At 46.8% G+C, this 15307-nt stretch overlaps 1 protein-coding gene and 1 long non-coding RNA gene across 10 annotated transcripts in view; one reads left to right on the top strand and one right to left on the bottom strand.

The window, feature by feature from the left end:
* Positions 1–460: 460 nt before the first annotated feature.
* Positions 461–15307, top strand: part of LOC122366373 (complex I assembly factor TIMMDC1, mitochondrial-like) — a 35395-nt gene continuing 20548 nt past the window's right edge. Inside the window, exons 1-7 of one of the 9 annotated variants that reach the window (XM_043338565.1) lie at positions 6986–7072; positions 10667–10690; positions 11187–11716; positions 12079–12244; positions 12622–12710; positions 14690–14823; positions 15096–15210. In XM_043338565.1, the coding sequence (XP_043194500.1) occupies positions 11271–11716; positions 12079–12244; positions 12622–12710; positions 14690–14823; positions 15096–15210 (950 nt within the window). In that variant the 5' untranslated portion in view covers positions 6986–7072; positions 10667–10690; positions 11187–11270. The other 8 variants (XM_043338562.1, XM_043338567.1, XM_043338566.1 and 5 more) reach the window with 8 other exon arrangements.
* LOC122366375 lies at positions 7985–10371 on the bottom strand. Its single transcript, XR_006253878.1, has 2 exons — positions 10130–10371; positions 7985–8995 (listed from the first exon to the last, which is right to left on the bottom strand). It is a non-coding gene; the product is annotated as an uncharacterized LOC122366375 (long non-coding RNA).

Raw genomic sequence — 15307 nt, 5'->3', positions numbered from 1 at the left:
ACGCGATGAGTGGGCGGATCGCTGAACGACAGCTAAGTTGGTAAGTTGGTATTTCATATTGTACAGTGTACTAGAGGCTCCTGGGAAGGCTAAGCTGGCGAACCTAGCATATGATGAAGCTCTTTCAGACCGGCACGTAGGCACAACGCAAAACAACAGCAGTATGAAAACAAAAACATGCTCTCCGCGATCGCTTCCACGTTTCGCTCCTGCGTAAAACACGTTCTTTTTACCATTTGGCTCGCGGTCATCGTGTCTGAATCGGTAGGTAGGAGCTATGAGGTCACCCGCTTGAGCAAAAGGGTACTATATGCAATGCGGCACAGTATAGTTCCAGGCGCTTACTGCTGGTGCCATCTAGTGACAAGAAAAGTAACTTCATTGAGCGCAACAATTTTCCCTGGATATGGTAGCATCATATGGTAGTTCTAACGTCCTTCGATTCCTGCGCAACAGCTACAGTTCTGGCACAATCATTTTTGCGTGCGTGCAGTGAGTGTCTAAGCCATTGACCTAAAAAAGACTAGACGCGCGACTCCCATTGGCCCGGCGCCCGGCCGGCCGTTCCTGTCTTGCGACACTAGCGCCACCACACGACTGGGGGCGTGAGTTAGCATCGTAATGCTAAGGCTATGGCGAAATATCAAACTTTGGATGCGGATGCTGATAAACCTGTTTGGGTTAGAACATTTTAACCTTCACAGATGCATTAAGTAGTCAATTATGTATGCTAGGGAACAACAAAACTTGATCGGCAACGTTACAGCCCCATGGAACAGGGCCGATCTCGAAGCCTTATTCCACGGTTTGGGAGGTGAACGACGGGCTTCAGGCGGTGCAGTATTTATTCTAAGTACGTTCTTTGGCAACCTGGGAACGTGCATCGCTGTCTGCTGTTGGGAGACCAGAACGAGACCAGAAAGCAGGAGATTCTGAAAGAAAGCCAGCCAGCTGACCGGCCACAGCGCTCAACTCCGCTCAACTCAAACAGCCATACATCGATACATACATCTACGCCGCGCTCCGTCGAGATACTAAGGTGTCCGGCAAATTCAAGTTAGATTAAAGAGGCGTTTCTCAGTAAGATCCAGTCACTTACACTGTCACACAGTGTCTGTAAACTAGTAAGCACATGCCAGGAACGAATCAGGCCAAGGCGATTCCCTTGACTTCACAATGAATTACATTTGCTAGTGTCAAAGACCGTCATCTAACAGAAAGCAGCTTCCCGGCTATCACCCACTTTTTCCCGGAATATTTCATGTCCTCAAAAAAAAAGAATAAAAGTACACGACACTGAAAATTGACACTAAATAAATTTTGGATGGCGGACATTTCACATTACTGCTACATCTCACGTACAATTTTTTCCAGACGAAAACTCACAAATTGGTGGATAAAGCGAAACAGCGAGTGAAATCACGTAAATATCAAAGATAGCGAAAACGACAAAACACCAACTATGCATACAAAAAAAAATTAAATACCACCTACACTATTGAATGCACATACTCATATGGCACATATACTTACTGCCGCGCAAACAGCACCTGCTTGTGCAGATGATGCCTCACATGGGCACTGGCCATCCCGCTCAGAGTGATATAGTGGCCGTAGGCATGCAGCCGGACGCGCAGGTACCGGGCCACCACCTGCTTCAGCAGACTCACTGCGTGGCATCCACCTGCGCGAGGTTCAAACATGTGCTCCTGCACGCCAGGGAATAGCTCATGACTGCGCTCAGTCATAAACTGAGCGAGTACGGAGCACTGAATCCTCAGAGACAGGTTCTCCTGTCCCATTTCACCGCACCTTCTCAGCGCAGTCAGGTGCCGCTCTGATGACGCAATGATTGCGTACGTCGACGCCGATGGGACGAGAAGGCCCCCGTTGTCTCGAATTTCGACCAGCCTCATCACTTCGCGTGATGGCGGATCTTCCTCGTTACTGAGAAGTGCACCTATACACTCTCCACACTTCACCACGCTGCCCTCTATCAGCTTACGGCACACATAGCCAGCTATGTAGCCGACAGAGTCGTCCACAAACGCAGACCGGTTGCCGGGCGTCATGAGGACATGCTGCACTACCGCCGGCATCGGATCACCTGCACCGAGTGCCGAGCGCTGCCGTTGTGGGCGACGGATCTGCAGCAGACCGACCTCGTCGTCGTTGCCGTTGTCCTCGTCAGCTGGTGCCGTGCTGTTGCCGGTCGCAGATGGCGAGATGAAGTTGTGGAGAGCCAGTCTCCGCAGAGCGTGCTGCAGCTGCACCGCGTTTGGGTTATTGTTAAACCCACCCATGCGCCGGATACGGCTGAACAGCAGCTCCACGTGATCCTGGCTCATCTTGTAGGGCAGGACGTACGCGAAGCCCTCCTGCTCCAGGAGAGCCTCGCTGACGTCCAGGACGGACTGCGCGGCGAGGCAGAGGCCCAACACAGGAGTGGAGCGGCGCGTCTTCAGCACCGGCTCTCCGGATGCCGTCTGCAGCCGGAACAGTGTGGAGCTGAACTCCGCCAGGAACTGACGCCGGAGCCTGAAAAGGGTTGAATAAGTCAGGAACCCGAAAAAAACGGGAGCTGGTTTAAACGACTCTAATTCCAGGCAGGAGTCAGAGTCGGTGATTTTTTCGATTCCGACTCCGGACAAATTAACTACCGACCACGACCCCGACGCCGCAGCCTTGATTTAAAGTACTAGCAGCTGATTTCGAACACCTTTGATGCAAAACAAATGTGAAAGACTGACAAATAAGCAAGACAAGCAATTGGCACGATATGAATATTTCAGGGCATCGTGGCAAACAGGTTACTTCAAAGCTATATTCAGGCAAAAATGAGTCAATGCAAATGGTCTGATTATTGCTGGTTAATGTTGAAGCACAATGATAGCAACAAAAAAATGTATCCATCGCTTTGAATCCATCGCTACTCACGGTAGGTTATTGGCGGTTACAGGAGCCTTGAAGCCCTTGCCATAGATGCTACTGCCGTTCAGGTAATCGAACGCCTGGTCGATCATCAGGATGAATCGGGCCGTAGCTTCAGCTCCAACGAACTGGTGATGGCCAGATTCTGCCATGTACAGCAGGGCATTGCCCACCGAGCTGCTGAACAGCTGAGCCGCGAGTTTTACCTTCATTTTGTTTTTCTTGTACTCGATGTGGAGGCGAGATAGCTTATTTGCAGCTCGGATGCCCTCCCTCTGTTGAAGAGCGTACAGCGCCTGTGAAAAAACAAACCAAAATTATTTTGATGAAGAACGTCGGCAGCCGGCCTGGCAGTCAGATTACTTCAATGCTACTGCCTACTGCTATATTAATGCAAAGCTGAGTGAAAGGTCTGGTCATTGCTGGTTAATGCTTAAGCACAATAAAAGCAAAAAAATGTAAATGACACTGTTGACAGCATCCTGATGGGTGGTTACTGGTTGTGTTATTGCTGATTATTGTTTTAAGTACAACAACTACAAAATATACAAAAAAAAAATATTCACTACAACATTATGCACAGTATACAAAAAAGCTGGGTAGTGGTTAAAATCAAATAAACCCATTTCAGCAAGTCCGCTGATTAGCGTTAATGCTCACCTGTACATACTTCCAGGATATCTCTTCGCCATCCAGAAGCAGCATTTTCTGTTCACCGAACAGGTTCCGCAACAACTTCAACATGTGGACGACATCAAGGAGTATGTGTACCTTTTCTCCTGTAGCAGGGTGCAGGAAGAAGTTGTTCCTGATGGGAAGCTGGAGTTGTCCCGGCTGCATATTCTGAACGCCCAGGTGAGCGAACATCGTCATGTTGGCCTGGAGACCATCTGCCACAAGCGTCCTAGCCTTCAGACCTGCTGAGTTCAGGGCACGTAGGACGGTCTTGGTCAGCTCAGCCTGCGTCTCTCCCGTCAGGTGATCAGTTAAAAAGTACGCGACTGGGTGGCGCCACACCCCCTTCAACCCAACGGCCATGAACACCATGGCATTTGTGGCCAGTCTAGAGTCTTCCACATCACCTGCTCCCAGGTCGACATGGCCAACAAACTTGTCCTTGGGCTGGGAGTACACTTTTGCCTTTCGGATAGCCATCTCATCTACCATGAGGCAGCAGTTTGGGTCGATTTTCTTCGAGGCTACTTGAGAGGCCAGGGTCTGTAAGACCTCGTCGAGGACACCGACTTCGCATCCGACGCTCCTTGTCCACTCTTGCAGCGAGGTTACACCAGGAAGGGAGAAGTTCTTAGCGAGGAACTTGTACGCTCTGGGAGAGTAGTAATGTAGCGTGAGGCAGAGCTTTTTTATCTCCTCGGAATATCTTCGCCCACCACGCTTTTTGCGACCACCGTTCACTACTTCGTTGGCAAATAGCTCTGACACAATTGGATTTTCAAAGCGCGCACGGATGCTGTCCAACAGGTTAGCATCCATCACCTGGCTCTCCTTGAGTGCATCCAACGTGCTTTTCAGGCACTTCAGCCGCCTATCGCGTCTCTTCAGTTTTTGACGCAGCTTCTTTTTCTCATAGTTTAGCTGGCGAACCTTGGCCACCATCTTCTTCATTGGACTGTGGATGTGGCGCTCTGCCGCACTAGAGGAGTAGCTGTGGTCCAGCAGAGTCGGCTGGAGCTCTTGTACAGTGGGCTGCTGAGGCTCTTTGGAGGCAGTGGACTGTTCGACCTCCTCCGAGACAGTGGGCTGCGGGAGCTCCTCCACAACAGTGAACTGCACAGGCTCCTCTGAAACTGTGAGCAGCTGGACCTCCTCTGGGACCTCTTCTGAGGCAGCCTGCTGCTGTTGCGACTCTGATGGCCCGGACAGGCCGGACATATCTGTATTCCTAAGCAGTACCCGTCTCACTCGCTTGGCCTTGGGTGAAGACAAGCTGGCACCAGCTCGCTTCAGGGGACTTCTGCGTTCAGCTTGACCGCTTTTCCCTGGGAACACAAACCAAGATGGGATGGTTCCCTCACGAAGAACTCTGCGCTTATGGCTGGGACGAAAGTCATCTTCAGAGAAGTGATCACTGCAGAGCATGGCAGTCAGTGATGGCTTCCATGGCCTTCCGTGATCTCCTCGTCGCCGCACTGCAGCCATCCACTTTCTTAGCAGCTTTGGATCTTCATGAGGAAACCTGAAAGAAAAGAAAACTGTTTTAAGCCTGATATCTGAAGTCTGTAGACATTACCTATCAAACAAAACTGACAACATGTCAGTAAAAATATATAATGGACATTATAGACACCAGGACATACAGCAAGAATCAATACTTAGAACGTATTTTCTTTTATATTATTTATTCTCTTGATACTATAATTTGTCTCTCTGTATCAGATTAATATACTGGTGATGTTAATACGAAACACGTTTGTGTTAACAATACAGAGTAGGTAGATTGTAATGTTGTTTGTTATACTTTATATGCTATATTACAATTGCTCTTTTTAGTCAATCATTCCATTCAAGCTTAAGAAGCTTAATAAGAAACCAGAACAGATGGCAGCTGTAGGATAGGACAGATGGGTTTACTGTTGTAATACTGACACTGCCCAAGCTTTGATTTCCGTGATCAGGCTACAGCAGTTGAGCTTAGCCCATCTATGATGTTAGCCCATCTATGATGTAATGTCCTCAATATAAGTCCTTTTCAGCCTCCTTATAGACAAAGCAGATAATGCAAACAAATAAAAGTTAGTAGGTAATCAATTTAGTTTTCACATTTTTATCCATAATAAATCATCAAAATATCACTTCTTGGACAGCAAGAAGCTAAAAAAACAGTCTGAAAAACATGGCAGGGTTTGACATGATCTAACTGGGGCGGCTCTGAAAAAATATGGCATCATTCAGGGATTTCAGGCCAGTACCTACTCGAGATAGGGCAGAACACATGGAAAGCAGGGCAAGTGTGACATAGATCGGGTGACAAAGGTACAATTTTGGGTAGGCTAACAGATAACTGAGGGTAAACTGTCCTTTTGACAGGATCTGGGCTGCCCAGAGATAACTATCTCGTCAAGCCCACTGCCCACGGCCACGGTTTTATGAGAGGCTACGCAGTAAGCACGCGTAGTTACATTTCCATGAATGATAAGAAAAAATTAGATTTGCTTTTACTTCATATGACTATTCTTACCAAAACACACATTTCAATTCCCTGTAAAAAGCTTAAATCTTTCTGATGACGGATCACTGTGCTTGTAGGATCTTGTGATTTTTACGTGGTATTACTTTGCTGGTTAGGTATCACTTATCATTAACCACATCACTGCTTTTGCCTTTTCCTAACACAATATTGAATTTTGAAATAATGTGGATTCTCAACTGATGGCTATGAGTCTTTCAGGTTAGGTTTTTATGTGATTTGGGTTAATTGGATTTAGTTATCTCAAACTGTTTCCAGTGTAGAAAATTCCTCCTGATGGCAGCAATCAACAAGGTAAAAATAGCATTATTGTTCAGAAATACATGAAATTATACTTAACGCATCTTAATCTATCATTCTCTTTCTCAACTCAACCGAATTAATAATTAGAAATATGTGTTTCAATTTATGCCGAAACGCAGCACGCCTGACGACAATAACGGCGCAGACCTATCTTTAAAAAGAAGATCCTTAAAAAGCTAATTCAGGCACATAAACTTACTTGTGGAACGACAAAACGGTGCCATGCCTGGGTTGACCTCCTTGCCTCTTCGTGCACCCGATCGCAGAACAACTTTTCGTCATTTCCGAGTTTTAGCAAGACCGCTCACCAACGGGAATACGACAAACAACGGTGAACGTTTGCCGCAGGCCGACGAATGCCCCCCTGTCAGAATGACCTTGAGTTTTACAGCGTTGCCGGGCGGCACGTTATGAAAAGTCTAAAAGTGTGTCTAGACTTCTAGAGGTCAATGGTCTAAGCGGTTTTTTATTTAATATTAGAGATCGATTGGAATTATTTGAGGTACTTTGAACTATTAGTGTCAAAAAATTGTTTCAAAGTCATTTTGTTTTAGAGCGTGACACTTTTGACGATTACCTGCCTAACATTAGAGATACAAATTCAAATTCAAAGAAATAAGCTTCAGGAAGGTATCAGTTGGGCAAACTAGGCGGCGGGAATCAAAATATGGAGGCATCAAAATATTGATTCTAGTGGGCGGAGCTTTGACCATATATGGGCATACGTGCAGACCATCACAGAAACGTCAATTCTTCAGCAACCGGCTACAATTTCAAGATAGTTTCTTCACAAAATGAAGAGCAACGTTGAAGCTGCCCACCAGGCACGAAACAATAGCCCTAACCTCTTTGGTTAGTTTTGGAAAGTGTCTTGAAAATAATCAAGATATTGATTCATCACGGCGGCTAATCCCGGCGAGAATCAATATTTTGATTCTGCAAACAGCTGGCTAATCATTATTTTGATTCTGAAATCAGCTGGTTTATCAATATATTGATTCTGCGAACTGACTTTCTGCAGACGTACTTCACCCTTTAAATTGATTTATGGGATGTTTCTTGTGTGCAAATAATGCAAATTCAATAAATTCATTAAGATATTATCAGCACAGGATCGTGTAATTTTTTTCTAGACCTTATTCCCACGGTAGACCAGGGATTTTCAGCACTCACCCTGGCTCCCTGCTCAAAGCTGCAAGCCTTCGAGGGAATGCGTGAAGGGAGCCGTGCTGACCTTTGTATAGGGGTTGTACTGAGTCGGAGCCGGAACCGAAGCCCGACCATTTTACTCGGAGCCGGAGCCGGAGCTGGAGCCGATTTTTTCCTCCGGAGCCGAAGCCGTCTGACATTTTCACGGCTCCACATCCCTGCTTTGTAGCATTGATTTTGAGTAAAAAAAAGTTAACTTATCGTCTTTCACGTGTTCATGAATGTGTTTCTACGCATCTGTATCCCGTCCCATTTCTGTGGAGTACAGTAGGAGATATTTCGCCGAACAATATACTCAAGCCCGTTGCACAAATTGCACAATTTGAATGAAAATATGATACACGGATGTATTTGCATTCGCAAATAATACGATGATATTCATAACACATTTCACAACGATCCCTGCAATTGCCACATATTTGCCATCACAAAGCCCTGTCGTTGATGCTCACATCCCATGCAAAGCAATACTCACTTTTAGGACACGTCTCTTATTCAATATGGCTACGTATTTGCAAAACATGCAGTTAATAATATTTGAAACTGAGACCTAACCAATAAGACATACCGCGGACAGGTGAGAAAAAAACAAATAAACGTCTGGAGAATGACCTCAACGTCTCGATGTTGCCTAATTACAAACAGCAATTTTCGGTTTCGAATCAAATACATGAAATAAATATAAACAAAATTTGTACAGATACACTCAATATAGGGTTTATGATTAGCACGGCTACCTAAAACATCAATCCTGTCAGGTTGAGCCACTTATGTCCACACCCAAAGCAGGTCGCTTTGGAACACCACAAGATCCCATATTACCACCGAAAACGGTCACCAATTGGTCTACTGATCAGCATCTTCAGAACATTCTCGACCGAAAAGCTATCAGTCCTGTCTGTGTTTTGGTTCGCTTCATCTGGGCTATGCGCACGTTTTTCTACTCCGGTTCTAGGGACGAGATAGCAGTCATCACGCGCTGCACCAGCTCGTTCTTTGACAGGTTGGTGACGCTGTCGTCATCCGGCAGGATAAACACGTGGCGCATTTCACCCTCGGCCCCGCCAGCCACATACACACTTCCTTACGTCATATTGTTTCTCGCCACGAGATCAAAGTTCAAAAGGTCGTGATGTAGGTAGTCTCCGCCCAGCCCGAGTCAGGTACTCCGCCGGTTGGTCGGGTGCGGCCAGGTCCGCGCAACGCCGCCCTACTTCAGTCGACGCTCTGGTTGACAGGGATGGCGTCATACAGTTGCCTGTCGACTAAACAGCGATTCAAGACGCCATCCTTGGCCCTCTGAAGCCGATCCCCGCAACGACCAGTGTTTGATCCTTGGTTGACCTGCAGCAAACAACAGAACACAATAATTAGGACATTTGTGGACAATAAATTAGGAAACTATATGTGTTATTATTCCCCTTGTTCAGCAACTATTAATTTTAGAATGTATTTAATAAAAAATTAAATACTTAATGTCACTTAAATTTCCACTGAACGCCACCAGGTGCGCCAACAACTGTCATCTCATGCAATTATATAAATTCTGCCAAAAAAGTAGATCTGAGGCCAGTTGTACCAACAGAAAAATAGGTGACTGCTGGATTTTTTTGTTTTGTTTAAAAGTTACTTCACATACAGAGCATGAACGGTACAGCCCTATCCTTTTACGTGCCCATCATGTTAACGCTCCATATGTGAAACAGTCTTAAGGCAAAAAATTTCAGCAGGCAGCTATTTGTGTTGATAAAACTGGCCTCTAAAATTAACTTTGGCATGGACAATCCTGAAAATTAACTATCCAGCATTCCCTGGACTGCCGTACATTAGACACATAATTTTCTTGAAGATCACGCATAATGTAAATATGGCTTACACCATTCAGCAACTTGCTTTTGTTACACTTAAAGTAAGCATCATTAAATATGTAGCAAAAATCGGCGAAGCAATTACAAGCCAAGCATACATACCTACTATTTAGATAAGGCAAACACGAACATGCACTACGACCTTTCAATCTTGACTCGGAACAAGTCAATAACCTAGTTGCCATTAAAAATTTAAATGCTACAAATTAAAGTTGTAGCAACAATTGGGTGAGTGAGACACAAGCAGAGGCTAAAACATCCAAATTATGTAAAATACTGGACATGCACTGCCCCCATTTCATGAGTCCACCCAACAATTCTATCAGGTGAGACAAAACATTAGGCTTCTTGTACCTAATTTATACCGTAACTTTTAAAGGACATCATATTTCACTGAAATACTACACTTAAGACATCATTTTCAAAAAAATATAGCTTAAAAAGACAATAGAAGAGTGAGAAGGCGTCCCGCGCCGCTGACGTCGCTACCGCGCCATGTTCCTAAAACCATCTCTTAAAACGAGTTTTCGGTAAGAAACGTTAAGATCACATGCCTGAAATTGAAAAACACACTTCAAAGTATCTTAAAATATGATCCATTGTTACTTACACGTCAGAAAAGGTCGCTTAGACAAAATAAAACCGGGAGCACTACGTTGCATCCACACACCCACGACGCCGGCGCGAAATGGCGGGAACCGGAAATCGTGGCTAGATACAAAGAAAAAGAATATTTCTTATAAATGAATTATACAACTAAATAACGCATTTTTTATTTTCTTTTAGACAAAATTATGAAAAAAATACAAAGGCTCGTCGTTAATGATAAACAGAGCAAGTTTTATCAGCACGTTTTTGTTGAATTATGGCGGCGAAATCTTTATGCCATTCGTAAAGGTACGCGCGACAAACGGCTGATAGCCATGCAGCGAAAAATTGAAGCGGGGAAGTTTTTTGTTTTGACTTGTCAAAAAATCTCGCCGTCATGGGGGTTATTTCCGCCGTAACGGGTCGTCTGAAGGTGGGAATGTCCCAAATTGAATCAAAATATTGATTCTATGCCCATATATGGTCAAAGCTCCGCCCACTAGAATCAATATTTTGATGCCTCCATATTTTGATTCCCGCCGCCTAGTTTGCCCAACTGGTATTGTGTGTTGTAAATATTTGGGTAGGTATTTCTGGTTGTGAATTATGATCGCCTCTAGCACACCAGGTTTAAACTTAAATACAAATGCAGCCATTTAGTGAGCAATAAATCAACAGAAAATCAATGAACTTGTTGAAACAGACTCTGAAGAATTACTTGGTCTTACCCGCTCAAAAATGATAAATGTCACTAAATGTCATAAAAATTGAGCTCTACCGAAGATCTTTAGTGATTCCCACCACCGCAAATAAGATAAAATCATGGGTGACATTCTGTTTTCTTATTTTCACCTGACCTTGTGGCCGCAGGGCGCAGACACTTAAACATGAATTAGGTGGTATCTGTTGTCTAATTGTAATAGGTCCCTTTGTTATCTCCTGGAAAGTGGAAGTATTTGGCTTGTTTTAAAAGTGGAATAATCCCGTACCCATTTCATGTTACAATTATAATGGAACCACACTGATATTTGAAATGAAGTTTAATGTATGCATGTTTCTCACTCCAATTTTTTTTGCAGATGACTCATGCCACACAATGAAAACATAAGAGCAGCCAAGCCCAAGGAATAAGGATACAGTTAAGTTATCCTAGATTCATCAAAATGAACAGATGCATTACAAAACATCTGGCTCTCCTGAGCCGAGAAAAGCTTTTAGCCGCAGCACCACAAGGCATGTCTGCCACCACCCTCACGCGTGCAGCATGGACATCAACTGGCTCCCGTCTGGCCACATCTCCGAGCTCCACCTTCTCCACGCAGCTGCGACAGCTGCACAGTCGTCTGAGCTCGGCTGCCTGCCGGGCGCGCCAGTTGTGTCGACCTGTCAGGGCTGGTGGCGGCCGGCGGGGAGTGCGGTGGCCGGCGCGCCTCTCTGACCGCACCAAGGAGCGCTGCGGGATCGCGCTGGCCGCCTCCTGGTTCACGATGCTCACAGTGCAGTCGGAGTGTGATGAGGTCGACTTTGATCTGCTGGTGAAGAACAAGCTGCTCAATCCCGATGAAGAGCAGACCGGGTGGGATCGGCTGGCTGCGATGTACACGCTCGAGTAAGTCGGGGACAAAGTTGCTTGGCCCCTTGGGGGCTTCTTCACCTGGTTACAGTTTTACTGGAACATCATTAAAAGTATTTTCGTTGTTACCGATTGACCAGATTTTACTCAAATAGTCTACTCTTCAGTTCACAGGACGAATCTGCTAGCAGATGATTTTTTCGAATTTGCAGTCCTTCATTTTATTCGTCTTCGGAAACCAACATTTTCACGTAGTTTATCGACTGTGTTCCATTCCCGTCACTGAAATTGAATATCGGCCAATTAAACCTGTGCCGCCCACTCACTCCATCCTCAGTTCTCCGTCTCTCAAGTCACCCCGTGTATGTTTCTCTCACGCTGTACACCGTCCCCGTCAGTGAGATGGGCGGCCTGACCCCCGAGCTGGAGCTGGTGACCAACATAGCCACCGCCGGTCTCCTGATCGGCGGCTCGCTCGGAGCAATGTTGAACGGAAGGCTAGCCATCATCAAATTCGTCGAGCGGAACCAGGCCACGCCGTTCGAGTCACAGATTGTTGCGAAGGTGGGTGCTGTGATGGACACGGAAGCTTGAAATTCAGCTGGGAAAACAGATTGTATGGTTTAGATATCGAAATGTTAACACGATTTTTCAGTAGCATGCAAGGCGAAGTGCATTGAAAAATCAAAATTTGATTCCACAGTTGAATTGAAAAAAGATATTTCTGCATCATATCGAAGACCAGCGTGGGTTGATCAGACGCATTTGTGAAAGTTGGGTTTATTTTATCATGCGTGGAATATGTGTGGTATACCGTATATGAATGCGAACTGATCGTTGTACAGTATGAATGTATCCTTATCTCTACCACTATAACTAGTCTCATCTCTATCACTCTAACTAGTAACTATTCCTATCTCACCTATCCCTCTGCCCAACAGAGAGCGCTGCAGGATCGTCTGACGCTGGGAATGGCTCGCGGCTTCTTCATTTTCGGATGGCGGACGGCCCTGTTCACATCGGCCTTCACGTGAGTAACAGACTACAGATGCAGCTTCGACCGCTACACTTCGTCTAGCAGACATTGCACTTTGTGAGGCTCGGGCACGTGGTACACTCGGGGGCAGATTGATGTTCTACAACTCTTTATCCACCGGGTTCCTATGGCTCAGCATTGGCAGCAGCCGCCTGGTACCGGTAGACTGTGCCGCTTCACTTACTTGTCAAGCGGCACAGCCTACCCACACCGTATGCCACCGGTCTGGGTCGGTGGCTGGAAGGCGATGTGGGCCGCCTGTGACGTCAGCGCAGCGGTGAGGGCCGAGCCCGGAGGCATGGCTCGGGTCGGCGCGGCGCGGCGGCTGGCGAGGGCTGGGGAGTGAGGTGGGGTGGGAGCACGGACCATCGCGCGGCTGAGCGAGTGTAGTTAACTTTCGCGTCTCTATTATTCTACCTAACAATTGTGCTAAAGCAGTAGCTAAAATGTCCTATCCCCAAGACAGCGCCCATCATCATACTTGCCATGCACATTACGACACACTTAAGCGTGGCAATGGGACAGCCTTGGGACAGCCGATAGAATTTATATCATACGTGCATCGAGTTGCAGAGCTACATTGTTTTTAACAGATAAGTAGTAAGGCCTTGATTGAGCTCATTGGTGTCTATTATTTCGCACAGCAATCGTCCTCCAGAGACGTGGGAACTAGGATTTTTGGATAGCGCGGCGTCCCAACTTTAAGCAACTCTACTGTTCCTCTAATGTGTGGTCGCAGCCACCAATAGCAAACCGTTCCATCTAGGAACAAATAAGTCGCGCACCTGGAACGGCTCGAACCGGGTTTCTCCAACTGGTCACCCCACGACGCTAGCGTGTATCCACTGAGCTGCCGAAACCAGCGACCACCCGCCGCGGTCAAACTCGATCAAATGTCACAATACCTACTGTCATTGGCGGTCAGCGGGTGAATGTCATTTTGTTTTGTGCAGACGAGGACCATTCTCGGTAGCTCAGTGGAGGAACGCTCGTGTCGTGAATTGGCCGGTGGGAGAAGCCCGGTTCGAACCCCCCTGAGTGGCCGACTTTTTGGCTCCTAGTTGGAACGGTTTGCTATTGGGGGCTGTGACCACATATTAGAGCAACAGTAATAATCGCTTTAAATTGGGGCGTTGGCTGCGGCACTACTCATAACCCCCAGTTCCCACGTCTCTGGTCTGGACGATTGCCGTGCGAAACAATAGACACCAATCTGCTCAATCAAGGCCTTAATACTAATATGTTATACAAAATATAGCTCCGCACCTCGATGCACGAGTGACATAAGTTCTATCGGCTGTCCCATTGCCACGTTAAGTGTGTCGTAATGTGCATTGCAAGTATGATGATAGGCGCGTCTTGGGGATAGGACATTTTAACAACTGCTTTAGCACAATCGTTAGGTAGAATAATTGGCGCCTTGAGACGCGAAAGTTAACTACACTCGCTCACCCGCGCGATGTCCGTGCTCCCACCCCACCTCACTCCCCAGCCCTCGCCAGCCGCCGCGCCGCGCCGACCCGAGCCATGCCTCCGGGCTCGGCACTTTCCGCTGCGCTGACGTCACAGGCGGCCCACATCACCTTCCAGCCACCGACCCAGACCGGTGTCATACGGTTGGGTAGGCTGTGCCGCTTGACAAGCAAGTGAAGCGGCACAGTCTACCGGTACCAGGCGGCTGCTGCCAATGCTGAGCCATAGGAACCCGGTGGATAAAGAGTTGTAGAACATCAATCTGCCCCCGAGTGTACTGTCTCCAGTCATGCAGGAAGTGTAGAAGTGGAACATTTAGATACGATAGGTACTAAAAACATGGTTTAAATATTCTTTCGACGCCATTTCCTGTCTCCGTCTTTAACTGCCTTCTATGTGAAGACACCGCGTCATTGAGGAAAAGTAAAATTTTCATTTTGACACAACTCTTACTTTATAAGCAGCGTCCATTGAACAACATCGCCTTACCTCCGATGCAGGCTCGTCTCCACCACGCTGATGGTGTACACGAACCAGATATCGGCGCTGCACTACTGCTGCGGTGGCGTGGTGGCCGGCGCGCTCTACAAGGCCAGCATGGGGCTGCGGGGCATGACGGCCGGCGCCGTGGCAGGTGAGGCTCGCACCGCGCGCAGTCACAGGTTAACGTATAGACACGTATCAGGAAATCAGGGACGCTAAATGAAAGCAAACGTCTTGATTCGAGTTCGTCATCGATACATCAGTTGCTTTTTATCACGCTCGTCTGCCTGAAGTTCTGCGCACTGCATTGCTGAAGGACACGTTGAAATGTAATGTGATAGAAAATTACCGCCATCGGGTCATATTGCACTTCTCTCATCTTCTATTTATCGCCATGAACTGCATTTCTATGTCCCGTTTCAGGCGGCATTCTGGGCCTGATTGGCGGTGGCGTGTTCTCGCTGACCTGCTATCTCACCGGCACCACGCTGCCGAAGCTGCGCTACCAGCAGTACCTCTGGAAACACCAGCAGGAATTGTGAGTAGGCGACGGTGATGTTCATTAATCCAAGGAGACATTATAATATGAGACAAAAACGACTTCTAGGCTATCCGTGGATCGGGTGGCGACTATC

The sequence above is a fragment of the Amphibalanus amphitrite genome, unplaced genomic scaffold (genome assembly GCF_019059575.1).
Source record: "Amphibalanus amphitrite isolate SeventyFive unplaced genomic scaffold, NRLGWU_Aamphi_draft 000801F_arrow, whole genome shotgun sequence".
Lineage (NCBI taxonomy): Eukaryota > Metazoa > Arthropoda > Thecostraca > Balanomorpha > Balanidae > Amphibalanus > Amphibalanus amphitrite.
This window is presented reverse-complemented; position numbering and strand designations above follow the sequence as displayed.